Here is a 17,414-nt window from a genome sequence, read left to right as displayed (position 1 = left end):
GTCTCTTTGGCAGTGATCAGGAACCTTTCATGTCATATCAGCCCCAAACCATTTGCGACTACAAAGCTCTTTTTCAACCCACAAACCTTTTTTTGTACTTAAGAGCCATTTGGATCATTTGTTGTCACCCATTTTGTTGCTCCCTCCTCTCCTTTTGTACTTTTTTCTCTATCTCGTTTTCCCACAATCCTCCTTATTTAATCCTCCATGTACCCCTCTCATGTTTGGACTCTGACCCCGGCCTTCATGTTACAATCTCTGGATTTCCAGGCTGAGTTTACATTACTAGGGTAGAGTGGGGTTTTTAAAGTCACCCCGCCTCCTTTTTTTTCCCTTTTATGGCCATTTCAGGGTAATGAGAAAAAGATTGAATTATGTATCCTCAGATTGGAATCTCGCCTCTCTTAAATGTATCTTAAGATGGATCACAATGCAGTCGATCAGATGTAGTGTATTCCTGTCCACGTTAACCTGACACCATTTAAATATACACATTGAGTACGGATCAATGTCGAGCTCAATAACGCACCCATGTTGAAGAAAGCACACACATACACTTGGCAAATCAAGCATTAATTTAAGAGTCATTAAATATGGTCTTCATATCATATGTTTCAGCCGCATGGATCAAAGTAGGGGGAGAAAACATTTAAACATGTGGTGGGTCTAATTCTGCGTTGTGTATTTGTTTTTATATGAATGAGAAGACACAATTATGGAATTATGGGAACCCATTCAAGACTTCTTCCTTTCCTTTCGGCTTGTCCCATTAGGGGTCGCCACAGCGTGTCATCTTAGATGAACGCACATTTGTTTGGCACAGTTTTACGGCGGATGCCCTTCCTGACGCAACCCCTCTGCATTTAGCCGGGGAGAGAAGCTTACAGCACCTGGTATTCCCAGGCGGTCTGCCCTCCAAGTACTAACCACAGCTGAACCCACTTAGCTTCCGAGATCTGGCGAGATCGGGCGTTCTCAGGGTAGCTTGGCCGATAGCAACCTATTCAACACCGCGCCTCTGTAACTACACCTGCTTTGCAGATATGCTAAACTAATTTATATTCACCTTTTACAACAAAGCAATGAAAATATGTGGAGGAGACCAAACTGCCAACCTTACGCTTAGATGCCAGGAACACAAGAGGAAGTGATCTCGTCTAGCCACCCGATAAATGTGGCTTCAAAATAGAACACCCAGCCGACTTCCTGTGTTTCTCAGACCTTCCACCAACACTTTGACTGCACTTCCCCCTTTATCGTGAACAATTTTTAAACACCAAATTCCTTATATCAGTAATGGCGTTGAAAAGAACGCTTGGAGACAGGGTTAGAGAGAGCAGACTTAGATGGTTTGGACATGTTCATAGGCGAGAAAGTGAGTATATTGGTGGAAGGATGGTAAGGATGGACCTACCAGGGAAAAGAGCGAGAGGAAGACCAAAGAAAAGGTTGATGGACGTTGTGAGGGAAGGCATGAGGACAGTGGCTGTTAGTGAGGAAGATGACAACCAAATTTCAAATTTGAAATTGAGGGTATTGTATATAATGTGATTAGCGGCTATGCCCCACAAGTAAGATGTGACCTTGAGTTGAAAGAGAAATTTTGGAAGGAACTAGACAAAGTAGTCCTGAGCATCCCAGAGAGAGAGAGAGAGAGAGAGAGAGAGAGTTGTGATTGGTGAAGATTTCAATGGACATGTTGGCAAAGGAAACAGGGGCGATGAAGAAGTGATGGGTAAGTACGGCATTCAGCAAAGGAACTTTGAGGGTCAGATGATGATGTACAGATTAGAGATGGTGGCACTGAAGAAACAACAGGAAGCAGAACTGGAGGTAGCAGAAATGAAGATGCTGAGGTTCTTGTTGGAGTGAGCACTTTGGATAGGATTAGAAACGAGCTCATTAGAAAAACAGCCAAAGTTGGATGTTTTGGAGACAAGGTTAGAGAGTGCAGATTTTGATAGTTTGGACATGTCCAGAGACAAGAGAGTGAGTATATTGGTAGCAGGGTGCTGAGGATGGAGCTGCCAGGCAAAAGAGCGAGAGGAAGACAAAAGAAAAGGTTGATGGATGCTGTGAGGGAGGACAAGAGAAGAAGAAGCGTTGAAAAGAACGGAAAGAAGACTAAATGCCAGAGCACGTGCTGCCTTTCAAAATAATAGTGCGCTTCCACGCCCTGTCGCTATTATAGCGCACAACATCACACCATTACACATTCATTTAAACCTGTGAGTACATAATATTTCATGTCTGTCAACAAAAATGGGAATCAGACATTTCCACTGTTAATCCAGACTTAAATCACTTTTTCTGGTTGAGATTCACATCCTGATTTTACACTGATCCCCCCCCCCCAACCCATTTACGCAGTTTTGACATTCATTCCTCACCCGATACAACATAAAAAAAAAAAGCATGATGTTATCCCCAAGTTGCAAAGAAAACACACACGAACACACACAGCACTCGCATTACCTTCACACTGAGACAAAGGCATCTGAGGCAAACTGATAAGAAACATTAAAGAGACTTTGAAGTGAAAATGTTCCCACTGTTGTGGGAATGTGTGTGAGTGTGTGCTGATTCCATCATATTAGCTCCACAGAGTGGACTGATCACACTTTAAGCACTCAACCTTCTAACGTGATGAACTGGACGGTAATTAGAACAGGAGACTAGGGGAGCGATTAATCTTTCCTTGTTAGCACAAATAAAGTTATTCAATCGAAGGTAGAGAACGATTAGAAAGCAGGGCGAGATCGCGGGATTGGATTACATTCTTAGAAATTACAGAAATGAAGTGACATTTCATCTCATGCTAACTTCTGTAGAGTTTGTATAATCTGAAACCAGTCTGCGCACTGCCGTGCTTCAATTACATCCTTGATATAATTACCCCGTGTGTTTAGGATCCTCTTTATGGGGTGTTGGTGAAGAATATTAATTTGAAGTAAACAGCAAAAATGTGATAAAACTCAACGATTTCAATATGCTGTCAAGCTCTCATTTGGGTGATATTCCCAGTCAGTGAGCATTTGAAATTGCTCTGTTGATCTAATAGAGGATGCGCATCTCGTGTTCATTAATTTTATGATTCATGTTGGGTCGACGGAACGAGCGCCCAGGGACCTGCTAATGTTTCCACTAATCTCACTGAAGGAATAAGGTTTTTGGGCGTTCTGACACAATGGGGCAGTATATTCATGTGATGGTTGTATTAAAGATGATGAAAGTATAAAATGAAATATCAAAACAAAACTGAGAGCGCATTGTAGTTGCCTTTGGAGGAGTCAACTTTCATAAGCACTGTATCAGAAGATTCTCCATGTAAAGTCAAGGATAGAAAAGACTTCTGGTATGAGCATGCCACAAGTACTGGGACTAGGGCTGGACTAATTTTTCTGAACCCAACTGGTGTTATTGTTGGGAAGTGTACATGGTAAAATGAATTTGGTGACTCTCTAGACTTGGCAAGATGTTAAACGACTTGCAATTCGACTCAGCCTTGAACGGCAATGACCCGTGACTGGATTTGGACTTGCACCCATTCACTTGAAAATACTTGCGACTTTGACCGAAGTGGAGAGAAAACAATAACAACACTTAGCATACTCCAGAGTGGATTATACATGAGAAATTGCATTTATAGATGGGCTGGAATAAGAAATTTGATTTAAATCACTAGTCACTGTGATTTGACGGGCGTGTATGCGCCCACGCGCTATCTCACTTGCAAATTTGCACAGTTGAGTACGAAAAATCACTCATGTAAAATTTGATACGAGCAGAAATACGTAGATATTGAAAGACGTCGCTTATTTTGTGTAGTCTTGACGAATGTTCCTTCTAAGCTGCGCCACTGCGCAATTGCGCACTTGTCGCACACACTCAGCGCACGTGAAAATCGCAGTGAACCACAGCCTGCTGTCTTTTTTTTTTTTAACACAGAACCACGCTGTCTCTGCTCAGCCTCCTTCTCTACTTCCTAGCTTACCTGACACCGCCCCCCCCCCTCCACTCTTAAAGGGGTACAACTCATAATTAAACAGAACACACATCCGCAACTTTATATCTGCGAGCATGACAGACCACACCTGTACATTTTTCAAATGTGAGTGACTGCTTAAATGATTGCAATCATCCAGGCTTTTGTCCGTGTACTGTATAGAATTTGATTTTATCCTCCAACCATATTTGTATATATTGTACAATACTGTACTAGATAGATATATGCATCTAAAAGCTTGTCTTTTTTTGACCATACCGATTGTAATGCGAGTCCAATAAGTTAAGTTGTTCCTTACATATTTCATTGCACTGCTTGACAATTTGAACATATCAAGGCTAAAATAAGTCATTTTCAAAAAAAAAAAAAAAAAAAAAGAAAAAGTTCGTTTGATAAATTAGGGGAGATTTGTGTTTGATTGAACGGGGCTCAATGGCATTTTAACAGGTCTGGTTCAGTTGGATTACAAGGCCAGTCGCCTTATCCGTAATACAATAACTCACGACTGCTGACGGATATGCCGTTACTCCGCAGGCACGCGTGTGTCGGTGCGTGATTTATACTTCTTAAAACCTACCCAGCAAACCATTAAAGTCACGCTTCCCTTTCATCTCGCAAACTGTACGCTGAAAAGTCATTTCGCCTGGAACAACGTGCCTTCAAAGGCGCAGTGTTCTTTGGTTGCCGGTATTTCGCTTCTGTTGAACATCTCTCGTTCCCTCAGCATCAGCAACTGAGCAATAGTGAGACAGGTTGACGCCCCAGCGGAGGCACGTCAAGGCAAATAAAGATGAAACACGAGGCACAACAAAGTTTTCACGTATAAAGCATTCAGATACTGTATATGTGGAAGGAACTCACGTAATTGTTTATCATCGGTTTCATCATCTGACTGACTCTTAAGTTGTGTTTCCTTGGAAGAAAGAAAATGTTTTCCCATGTACTACTATACTACATGTACCGTAATTTCCGGCCTACGGAGCGCTCCTGATTACAAGCCTCACTCAGCACATTTGTAAAGGAAATACCATTTGGTACATACATACAGTAAGCCGCAGCTGTGTAAAAGGCGCAAGTGCCCACATTGAAACGCGAGGTATTTACAAAGAAAGACGGTAAACAGAAAGAGTTTACAAAGTTTTAATACCTTAGCTTAGCTTAACATGGCAATAAAACTGTAGCACGAACAGGGCCGGTTAAAAAATATATATACAGGTAAAAATCAGAGACACAGCAGTTACACAGCAGTAACACGCTACCACGGTGCTGATGCTAGCACAGCGCTGACAGGGTCAGTTAAAAAAAAAAAAAAACACACCGGTAAAAGTCACTTCCTTGGCACATATATTCCACCGGTCTCACTCTTACCTTTTCCACTCGAGTGCCCCTTTGCGGCGGCTCGAAAAAATGCACAAATTAGCCGCATCGCCACATAAGCCGCAGGGTTGAAAGTATGTGCAAAAAGTCGAGGCTTATAGGCCGGAAATTACGGTACTCTTGAAAAGCTCCAAACGTTTCAATTCCCTGTAACCCTTATTAATTGGTATCTTGTGAAGATTGTCAATTTATAACAAGTATACAAATAAGCAGAAATATTAGTGTTTGTGTGTAGCCAATAAAGTCTACCAAATGTGATTTAATCTTTAACAGTTCTTGATGTTATTATGCTGCAATAAATATCCATGATACTATTCTGTTTGTATTGCCATCTGTTTTCTCACTTGAACATATTTCACATTTGTTTTCCTGTCTTTTTTTTTGGAGGGGGGGGTGTATTTTAACTACAATTACCAACTTCCAAACAGTGTCTTTCTCACCTTGTGTTGCTTTTATAGGAGGGCCCCTACGTGATGCTGAAGAAGAACTGGGAGCTCTATGAAGGCAATGACCAGTACGAGGGCTACTGTGTGGATCTGGCCTCAGAGATCGCCAAACACATCGGAATCAAGTACAAGATCTCCATCGTGCCCGATGGGAAATACGGAGCCAGAGATCCGGAGACAAAGATCTGGAACGGGATGGTGGGGGAGCTAGTTTATGGGGTAAGGCTGGATGGACGCCGATTGTATTAGTACAATAACGTGTAAAAGCCTTGGGCGATTCATTTTCAGGTTTAAAAATGCCATCATGACCAAATAGAATTCTGTTTCTCATATTACTGTATCTTGTTAAATTACAGAAAGATAATGTAAGGTGGATAGGAATTTGGGTGACCCCGGTGAAATGGGGTTCAGAACTAGTCGGAAGACTGTCACTATCAAATCTTTCCAGAATTGATTATCTTGTAAAAAAAAAAAAAAAAAAAAAAACTGTTACATACTCGTGTAAAAATGCAATTAAAAAAAAACAATGTTCTATTTTTTCTTTTAAATTTAACTACTGGCATGCATTTTATTGTCATTGCTGAACGCTGGACTTCTATCATTAAATATGTATGCATATATCGATACCGACTGTATGATATGAAATCTGTCCTTGCTAAACAGTTAACATTCGTGATTAGCATTAGTGCGATAGCTCAGACCATTGTAAAGTTTTTTAAAAAATAACATTACCTACCATTCAGCCTACTAATACAGCATATGATGTGTTCATTACACATATAATACTCATCTAAATTATGTTTTTGGCAATGTTTTTCACTGGCCTAAAATATGTCCATGCAGTAAACGTGAACAGTGGCCAAATAGTTCCAGGTGGGTTAAATATGCTTTTATGAATAATTTTTACTACATTTTTGTCGACCCAAGTTAGCCACAGTTCTTGATTTGTACAATATCGCTCTATTCTTAAGAATTTCTTTAAAAATTTTAACAGCTGGGACCAAAGGTCCGATCAGTTACACATCGTCTCTTGATCATATTAAAACCTACATTGCGCCCGTATAATTTTAAATAACACCTGAACGAAAATGCTCAGGATCCCAATATGTAGTACATTTTTTGCTAATATGATTTGCTCATGCTTCTATCATTTCGATGGGTAATTACAATACTACAATAATTTATGTATGCTGTGCTAATGACTCAGTTCAAAATTACATGACTTTTCATGCAAATCTCTGCATAAGTATTCAAATTGGTAAACAGTGTGCTACAATCACACACAGATGCTAAATAACAAAGATAAAATGTGATAATCTTCGCAAAGTCTGCAAAGTAGACACCGCAGTTTCATTTGGAGAGTAGCTCATCCCACCTACCTTTGCGACCCCGCCCGGGGCTCTTGACACGCCGTTAAAGTATAGAAGCTCATGTGAAGCTTTGCATTCAATTTTCAAGGAGCCAAGCTCGGTCCGGGAGGTTGACTAATTCCGGAATAATTTGCCACGGCGGCCAATTACGCTGTTGACGCCGCGCACGTCGAGAATACAATGTCAGTCGTCGCTTTGAGGAAGTGTGAAAGTAAAGAGCGTTGCTTAGCAGCGGCGGAAATAATTGGCCTGCAAAATTCCTGATGGAAGGTGACACCGAGGACACAAAACGTTGACTAATCAGGTTTGATTTGTTCCGAGTGCTCGGTGTTCTCCCAGATGAGGCATTAAAAGGGCAAACACATTTAAGAACTTCATCTTCTCATCCACTTTTTTTGGGGTCTTTGTGTGCCATAATTGTTTCTGCGCATTTGTGCTCTTGCTCTGTACTGTTTACACATCACGACTACGTTATTCTTATCAATCTTCAAAGCACTGTAAATATATTTGTCTTTGCACATGTTGCCAGTTCAACATGCCCACTGATTGAGCCCTCAAACTTCACTAACCTCCCCACTTGCCCATCCAATTGTCCTTGGTCTTTCCGTGATCACCACCCTTTTATTCTCCTCTCTGCGTAAATGGAGACTGCAGATGAAGGTACTTCTCTGGAAATCAACGGACTTAAAACACAAAAGAAAAGCAATCCCCTTTTTTTCTCTCCGCAGAAAGCGGAAATTGCAGTGGCCCCGCTTACCATCACTCTGGTTAGAGAAGAGGTGATCGACTTCTCAAAGCCTTTCATGTCTCTGGGAATCTCGATCATGATTAAGAAGCCTCAGAAGTCCAAGCCAGGTGTTTTCTCTTTCCTGGACCCGTTGGCCTACGAAATTTGGATGTGCATCGTGTTTGCTTACATCGGAGTCAGCGTGGTGTTGTTTTTGGTGAGTTTTGGGGAATGGGGGGGGGGTCGTATTGGATTTTATGGATGCCACGGGGTGATGTCTTGATTGATGTTTAGTGATTTTTTTTGTTTGTTTTAAAGACTATGAAACAACTGCTAAAATGCTGTGAATCTTTTTACAAGATTTACGTTGAAGATAAAACACATTACTGTAGTGACTGTGTGTATTGTGCGACCTTTGCAAGATGTCAATCTCAGCGCCGTTGACAAATTCCATTTTAATGCCTAATGCATGCTGCTAATTGCAGAAACAACCGCTTGTCAAAGTGTGTTTATAAAAACAAACCCAAGTACAGCGCTCCACGATTTATTTTCTTCACCGCTGTTGACGTCGGCAGATTTTCCGCGCTCTCCTGAACGCTATTCTGGTTCCCCAATCTCGTGCACGATCGATATTTAAGACTTTTTTTTTTTTTTTTTGGGGGTGCTGTCTCAGGTGAGTCGCTTCAGCCCGTACGAGTGGCATGCTGAGGAGCCGGAGGAGGGCACCGCGGAGCAGGGCCCCAACGACCAACCTCCAAACGAGTTTGGCATCTTCAACTCCCTCTGGTTTTCACTGGGGGCCTTCATGCAGCAAGGCTGTGACATCTCACCGCGGTGAGTTGAGAAGATGCGGTGTGTGTGATGCTGAGCGTGCGTGCGTGCGTGTGCATGTGGGGGACCACCCCTCCTGGTACACGTTTAATTTAGAAGAATAAAAAAAATGCATAAAAGCTCCAGCCCCGTCACACCATGACGTTCCGGTCAACGTCCTCTGAACATTTCAATCGTTCTATTTTTCAGCGTTCTCAAACGCGGATGACACATCTGGCGTGTGATTAACGTGTGTCTAACGCATGACTTAACGTGTGTCTAATGGAGAAAAGCGTGTAGCAGCGACCAAATAAGACACCCCTAAAAACCATTGGCGTGTGCAAACGTGTCATTAGCGCACGACGAGGGATTTGTCAACCTAAGACGAGCGTGTTGACGTGTGACCAATGGGTGAATAACGACAGAAAAGCGTTTTGTTGGCGTGTCATTTTTACAGTGGAACCGGAACTAAAACGTTGGAAAGTTAGTCACTTCAGTAGGGTTAGAACGTTAGAATAGTGAGCATCATGCCGCCGAGAAGAAAAAAAGTTAGGGCGCGCACTTCAGCAACTAGCGCTGCTCGTAAGAATGCAAAGCATCGGTTTATATACCCATATGCATGGAAGTTCGGGAAACGCTCGAATGACGCTCAACAGACGCCAAACGACGTACGTTTGACTTTAGTTACACGCTGTGTGCGCTCCGGGATTGTTCAGTGTTCGTTGACAGGTCGCCAGTGAGTCGTTCACTGCAAAGCAAACAATTAAGTAACAACCAAGTAACGCTAGAGTAACGTCTGACTCACGATAGCCAAACGCGTGCAACGCTCGCCGAACGTTAGCAAAACCTTCCACGAACGTTCTCGAACGTTCTGCAGCGTTTAAAATTAAACGTTGATGAACGCTGGTCTCGGTGAGAACTTTTGTGCACGTTCAAACCTTTTTTTCCGGTTCTCCGCCGATTCCCAGCGATCAGTGACGTTCACTAGCGTTCAAACAACGCTCTTCTGGAGCTATCCCGGCGACCGTGGGCGACTACCAACGTTTCCTCAAACGCGATAGAACGCCGACCAGAACGTCATGGTGTGACGGGGCCATTAGACACACACAGTGTGGAGCTTCCCGTTTCAAAATAGCCCACACTCTTGCACTGCCCATCATATTCTGCATCTTACTTGCAAAAAATCTAAATCAAATATGTTCCACACAATTATATTAAAAAGACGTTTTTTAGGTTAGCTGCAGGACCAAATGGCAAAGACTCATGTGAGGTATCCAGGATGTGACACAGTCTGTTTACAGTGCTAAGCACTTTTCTCGCTTTAACACTGACCTGGGCTGTTGCTCCGTGACACCGTGCGAATATGTTTGAATAAACACGCACCATAAAAGTGAAATCCGCGAGTCTAAAAAGGAAACGTGGGCATGCAGTCCTTCGTTCTCGTCCATACGGGTGAACAAGGGCGGGAGATTTCACAGTTTGCTCGGCGTCCATAAATGTTTGAAGAACGACCGAAGAGGCAGAGTCCGTCTCTATTTTTAGAATATTTGTATGAATATAGCATTCCATTATTGATAACCTCAGAATGCAGTTTATTGAAATATTCATGCACGTCATCCTGAAGACCTTTTCGAGAGCAAATGTGAGGAAAGTTGACGCAGCGAGCAGCGATAGAAAAGAGCAAAAGAAAGCACGACAGGTTCGAATATCTGCGAATCTTTCAACGGGATTCACCCACCTCTGATTTCATCCGGACTCGGGACCAGCAGTGGTTGGGTATTTGGCCACGTAACCAGGAATAGAACATGCCTGCTGCACAAAAGGCATCTAACGCAATCCTACAATAGCAGAGAAACTTTGTTTTTCATTTTTCCCCTTTTTTTGTGCCTGAAGACAAAAAAGAAAAGATTTCACTCAATACTACAGAACTCTTGAAAGTTCCCCCGTCTTTGCAAACTTTTTCACCTTAAGGACTTTTTTCCTCCCCGTTTCTCTTCTGTGCTTTCACACCTGGTTTAACAGCCAGTGCGGCATTTCACATTTGGCGTAATGAACAAAAGTTGGCTCCGCTACAGCCCTTCCAGTCTTCTCTTTTGCGCTCATCCTCAATTTCGGCTCATTGTCTCTCATTCCTCTCCCTCACCAACAGCTGCCTTCTCTCCTCCGTCCCACTTTATGCAAACGACGGGCCAATTCGAACCTCAATGCTAAAAAACACTCGTGCCATCTGCATACATCTGCTTTCGCACACTCAAACATGGAGCGCCACTGACAACACGGAGAACACTCCACAAACCCGCCGCACACACAAAGCAGCTTTTGTGTAACGGCACAACAGTCCCACACGCACATAAACAGAAAAACTCTTCAGTCTCTTCGCCCGAGTGTGTACTTGTCTGTGTGCAGCTGTCCTTGCGATAATGGGATACTTAACACGACGTTGGTGTTCATCATTGAAATTGCCCGGCCTTGTCACATCCAATACCGCACAACTGCTATAAACACTCGGATTACCGCGGTCATAAATTTTGGAATCTTATTATAATCTTACAAAGAGAAAAATGTCATCTTTTTTTTTATTATTTTATTTTCTATACCTGAGATGTATTTTTCTAAGAAATTTTAAAAAATGTGTTTACACGGAGAGATAGTCCTGGGAAATGAACCAATTACATCAATTAGTTTAAGTTTATTTGATTTGGTTTTAGCCGAAGTAAAACAAAATATATGTGCGTGAATGAGAGGGGTGGAGGGGGAAGAGTGAGGCCACGGGGAGAAGAGATAGCGAGGGTGGACGACTTCAAATACTTGGGGTCAACAATCCAGAGCAATGGTGAGTGTGGTAAGGAAGTGAAGAAATGGGTCCAAGCGGGGTGGAACAGTTGGCGGGAGGTGTCTGGTGTTCTATGTGACAGAAGAGTCTCCGCTAGGATGAAGGCCAAAGTTTATAAAACAGTGGTGAGGCCAGCCATGATGTACGGATTAGAGACGGTAGCCCTGAAGAGACAACAGGAAGCAGAACTGGAGGTAGCAGAAATGAAGATGCTGAGGTTCTCGCTCGGTGTGAACAGGTTGGATAGGATTAGAAATGAGCTCACGAGAGGGACAGCCAAAGTTGGATGTTTTGGAGACAAGGTTCGGGAGAGCAGACTTCGGTGGTTTGGACATGTTCAAAGGCGAGAGAGTGAGTAAATTGGTAGGAGGGTGCTGAGGATGGAGCTGCCAGGCAAAAGAGCGAGAGAGAGGAAGACCAAAGAAAAGATTGATGGATGTTGTGAGGGAGGTCATGAAGACTGTGGGTGTTAAGAGAGGAAGATGCACGAGAAGGGCTTAGATGGGAAAAGATGACACGCTGTGGCGACCCCTAACGGGACAAGCAGAAAGGAAAAGAAGAAGTTTAAGATTATTTGGAAGGATTTTATTTTTTTGTGGCATCTGGAATTGAAGGCGCTGCACTTCCACTGCTTTCACAGACAAGACGGCTGCGAAGCTGAGGGGAGCTACTTTTCAAAAGCACACTTATCAGTGTCAAACGAGTGACTTTGACATCAAGGTTACCAACTTTTCTGAGCCGTATAGTGACAATTTAAATAACCCAAAAAAATAAACAACGAGCTACATGAAAGCCTGCTTACCAACATAACATACATGATTATTGTTTACGCTGGAAAACAATGTATGACAAGAAAAAAGTCCCTTGTTGCAAAAGCAGCTGTTTTCTTCATAAACGTGTTCTGAACATTTGACCTGAGGTATGTGCAACTAAGCTACAAGTATTTCTCCAAGGTCACCTGTCACACTTGTACACCTCCACGTAAGAAAAAAATCCCTCACAATCCGAAGGTTGTCTGGTGCTACACTTCAATCCATGCAGTCTGTAATCGTATTATTACAACTTTACTAACAGCAGTTGTTGTTGGGTCTTTTGGCTTGTCCCATCAGAGGAATCACATGATATTTTCTGGCACAGTTTTTTTATGCCGCATGCCTCTTCTGACCTAAGAAACTAATTTTTATCCAGGCTTGGGACTAGCAGTGACTCTGTATTGTGGCACTGGTTGGGAATCTTACCCACGCTGTCTGCATAAAAAAGGCATGAGCGTGTACGTATACACAACCAGTACAAAAATTAAAATTAATTAATTTGACGAGGTTTTGTGTGTTAACATGTTGTCATTTTTCTCAAGAGGATAAAGTTATCTGTGCTGTTACATAATCTGTAAAGAAAAAAATATTTATTTCTATTATTTCTTTGGGAGTTGATGCGAGTTAACACTTGGAAAACAAATTGTGGTTAAAAAAAAAAAAAAAAACATTTCAAAGCCCGTTTTGTATCAGGAGATATACAGCAAATCCCTAAAGAGGGGAACAACTATAGAGCAAAACTTATTTTGCATAATGCAATATCATTTGCTTTTCCTAGATGCAATGAGTACAATGATCAAAACTAGTAATGAGATTGTTTTGTAATTTTAAGGCTATATTGTCCCACCCTACAAGGGTTTTTTTTTTTTTTTTAATTAAAAGTTGAAAAGGTTTTATTTGGGAAATGCTTTTCAGAGGAGTTCCGGAACATCATAATGTGAGAAAATGTGTCAGCGTCTATATCTCATCACCAACGGTGAAACAAAATAAAAAGACACACTTTTGCAGTATTCTATACAGTTATAATTAGGATATAAACACTTTAAATCTAAAGGTAAATCTAAACTAAATCAAATGTTTTCAACTGCTCTTTAACTGTTAAGAAAAAGGACTGCTAACCCTGAACATTGACCCCCCCCCCCCCTCACTCGGTCACACACCCAATCTCTCCACTCGCAAAGCTGCTTTGAGTAATAATTGACTGGCTCCGTTTTTGCCATGTGGGAGGTGTTAGAATGCACGCAATTCGTCCGTGTGCACTCCAATGATTCAACTTCTTGCCAGAAAGCAGGTAAAAGAAAACGGGCTGCACATCCCCAAAAGTTCAGGTAGTTAATTTAAAGCCTTCATGGGAAAAATAATCTAATGAATCTACTTGATCCGGGTTCAGATTATTGCGTGCCTCTTCATAAAATAAGAAAAACTAGACCCAGTCAGGTCTTCTGTTTTTTTTTTGTTTGTTTGTTTTTCTTTTTTTGTTTTAAATAAGAAATTCCAAAGTAAGTTTCACAAACATCTGACCTTGGAAAACATTACTTGCAACGTGTCAAACAGCATAAGTCACGACTGCCCACTAGCTTCCACGGTTGCTAAGCGACAGGAGCAGTGCAAAAAATTAAAGGGTGCTGGAGTGTTTGTCATGAACTTCCTGACAGACGGTCTAATGTTAACAATTTATTGGCTTCACCTTGAATAACTCGACTGTTTTGTTTTGCCTCAACTGTGAGACTGCATACAAGATTGTCACGCCCTAACGCCTCGAAGTTCAGATATATACATGTGCTTACTGCAAGGTCCTAAGATATTTTTTGAAAGGACATTGTTTGATTTTAACTACACTGTATGCACCACGACAATCATTTTGAAATCCAGATATCAGATATTTAGAGTGACCTTTATCTTCAATTGTCCAAGAACATATGCACAATTGACATATACGGGGAGTCCTCGGTCTGCGACTGAGATCCGTTCCTACAGTCGCGACTTAACTGGAATTTCGACTTAAGTCGGATTCCAGCATTAAAGTGAGAATTTACAATCAAAATACTCTGTATAAATAAACAAATATATTGAAATAAACGAGATGACGTACGTACTTAGCATTACTGCTGAGAGGTGGAAGGAGGAGAAGAAGAAGGGGAGGCTGTGCTTAGATAACGCAAAGGAACCTGGTCCTCAATCCTCTCCATCTCAACAAGTATCTAAGAACCTTGTTTTGTGATCATTGTATTCGACATGTTCACGGAAACCTTCACATGCGCTAAAATACGGGCGTTGTCTTTAATAACTGTCACCACGGTCGACCGACTGAAGCCTTGGTGGTGTTGGAGTCTCATTTTTCTCCAATCTTTTCATCATCTTGAGCTTCATTTCCACGGAAATGGATTTTCTTTTGGCTGCAGCTATTGGTAAAAGACAAAGCTTTCTTCTTTGGGGTGATAACGTCTAAAAAGGAGGGCGAGAAATGCAAAGATACTCCCGGCGCACAAAGACGGACAAGCATTAGCCAGACAAAATGACAGACTGGGGACAACCGTTGTAAAGTCGAAACATTTGAGGTAGAGACCGTCTTAACCTGAGGACTCCCTTGTATCCATAAATACCTGTCATGTTTAATACTCGGATAAAATATCTGGAGTCCACGGACCTCACCAAATTTCTTACCCAGAGGTGGATGCCACTTTTATGCTAAGGATTTTGCTGAAAACCCGATTAAAACCCATGTCTTGACCCCTGCATAAAATATTGAAACCCGTTGAACAGTTTTTGTACAATGCTGTGGATTTACACACAAACAAAAACAAACATGACCTAACACGTGACCTCTTTGCTGTATAGGGCAGATGCATCCATTGTATGATAGCAACCTAGAGTACTGTATACGGTATATCCACCTCCACCCCACTGGATCCAATGCCAAAGTGGTCTACACAAGGATCAGAGGGAGCACATGAGAACTTTTTCCAAGTTTGGAACATCAGCCCTGAACCTTTGCCACTCGTATTCTCCCCGGTTTTATCCCCTCCGTCCCCGATCGCGTGTCGTCGGGGACCATCATATTGAAGCTGACGTTTACGGCGGATCGCCAAATGAAGGGAAAAGACCTCCCAAGGAAGACGTTTTCACTGCTCGAATGCAAACATCTCGAGTGTTCATTCTTATTTAATAAAACGCCTCTCGACTGCTTAAATATTTGCTCGCTTTCTGTTGTGTATTCACAACTACTGCCCTTTTTCCTTTCTTGTAACGTTCATGAGCATCTTTTGGGAAACAGCGTACAACACTTGGTGTTTGAATATATATGTGTGTGTGTGTGTGTGTGCGGGCGTACATTAGTGTGAGGGGCAGTCAGTGTGTGTTGCGTATTGAGTTGCCGTGATTGGTATGCGGCGTGCGTCGCTCGCTCCCTGCTACTGCAGTCATCTCTGCAGTCTGAGTGTTACACTCACTTCTATTCAGGTCTTTTACTCTCACTCTATAGCGTACACTGTCTATATTTATCTATCTTCAGGAAAGATCTCTCTCCCTTCCAATTTTACATTCCATCACACCCAATCTCTGCACAAGATTTCCTTATCGTCTTTCTTCGGATCTTTTCAAGGCCGCTCACGCTGATCCTCATTGTCTGATCGTGGATTTAATTAACGCACTTTCCGTGACGGGGACTGCCTGTCTGGTGATATATCGGCAACCGCGTGCACCTTTGTGCTTACGTACGCACAGGTGCATGGTAGGCTACGGGAAAGCGTTAACACGAGTTAATCCACATTGTCAGAGTGACCTTGGGAAGACATTTACACCGCGCACCTGTCATCTTTAGGTCCGGAATTGTCGGTTGTTAATGTCCCTGATTGGCAAGGTCACTGCAGAAAAGGTGCAGGGAAAGGGGAAAACGATGACGGGCAGCAGGGTGACGGGACTGCAATTGTTCGCATAAATGGCAGGAATGGGATGCCGATGAGGAGGAGGGCCGAGGAAGAGTGCAGCAGAGTGAAGTTAACTGATCTGCAGACAACATCTCAGAGGAATTGGATGTCTTTGTCAATAAACATCTGAAATTACAGCTCGCGTCTGTGCTCGCTGCCGGCTCTGGGTACATCCACAGTTCAGTGTGTGCGCGAGTGTATGTGTGCGTAATGTATTGAGTAAATGGCCCCGGGTGGCCAGCATACTTAATGATTGCAACAGATCCATCTAATGGAATGACGAACCAACTACAGTGGTTCACTGAAGCTTACAAACTCACAAGGTCACGAGGTCACCAATTAAAATCCACTTGAACAGAGTCGATGTCGCTGCAATTCACTTTTCATAGTTTTTGGGAGGTCCTCAACATAGCAATCATACAGATAACTGCAACCCATTTCTAACTGTATCCATCTGTCTTAGCGTCACCATCTGGTTGCTAAGACAGCTAGCATTTGTGAGATGTATTGTGAAGAATTTAGCGACCATAGCACGCCAGAAGGTTTGTTTCAATCACAAATTTAGTCATTGGATTAATTTCCTGTCTCTCATATTGATAAGGGTACAAGAGGTGGAAAATCAGACCACATTGTGAAGGTTTGGCAAGTAGTTAGCATAACCAGTTATTGACAAAGTCTGAAATATTATGTTAATTAAACCAAAAAAAAAAAGTTTTTGTTGTTCTTTATCACGAGCCAACAGTGCAGGGGCGGACCCGAATGCAGGACTCCAAGACGAGGACATGATGCTAGACGTGGTTTTATTTCGGAAGCGGGTCGATACCAAAAAGCAGTCCAAAACAAGGCAGAGGAACAAAAACGCTAGGCTAGGCAAGATCCAAAAGGACATTCAGATGACTATGGGGAAAACTAACAAGCTTAACAGGACGGGACTAAGCAAAGGTCACAGAATCGCTGTGACGAGGATAGTTCAACACTACACTTACTCCCCTCTGGTGGAGAATCCAACTGGTAGTGAATGCACACACTGACACAAGGCAACGAACTGGCAACGCCAGTGACAAAACACCAAACTTAAGTACATAGTCTAATAAAAGTCCACATGGA

The 17,414-nt window shown here is 42.4% G+C and overlaps 1 protein-coding gene and 1 long non-coding RNA gene across 3 annotated transcripts in view; one reads left to right on the top strand and one right to left on the bottom strand.

Moving 5' to 3' along the window:
- LOC133504504 (uncharacterized) overlaps nucleotides 1-17,414 on the bottom strand; it is a 179,173-nt gene that overhangs the window by 131,239 nt on the left and 30,520 nt on the right. The window lies entirely within an intron of this gene.
- Nucleotides 1-17,414, top strand: part of gria4a (glutamate receptor, ionotropic, AMPA 4a) — a 115,624-nt gene that overhangs the window by 74,545 nt on the left and 23,665 nt on the right. For both annotated transcript variants that reach the window (XM_061826797.1, XM_061826796.1), the window contains exons 11-13: nucleotides 5,842-6,048; nucleotides 7,928-8,143; nucleotides 8,600-8,760. In XM_061826797.1, coding sequence (XP_061682781.1) covers nucleotides 5,842-6,048; nucleotides 7,928-8,143; nucleotides 8,600-8,760 — 584 coding nt within the window. The remainder of the gene's footprint in view (nucleotides 1-5,841; nucleotides 6,049-7,927; nucleotides 8,144-8,599; nucleotides 8,761-17,414) is intronic.

The sequence above is a fragment of the Syngnathoides biaculeatus genome, chromosome 8 (genome assembly GCF_019802595.1).
Source record: "Syngnathoides biaculeatus isolate LvHL_M chromosome 8, ASM1980259v1, whole genome shotgun sequence".
NCBI classification, from domain to species: Eukaryota; Metazoa; Chordata; class Actinopteri; order Syngnathiformes; family Syngnathidae; genus Syngnathoides; species Syngnathoides biaculeatus.
This window is presented reverse-complemented; position numbering and strand designations above follow the sequence as displayed.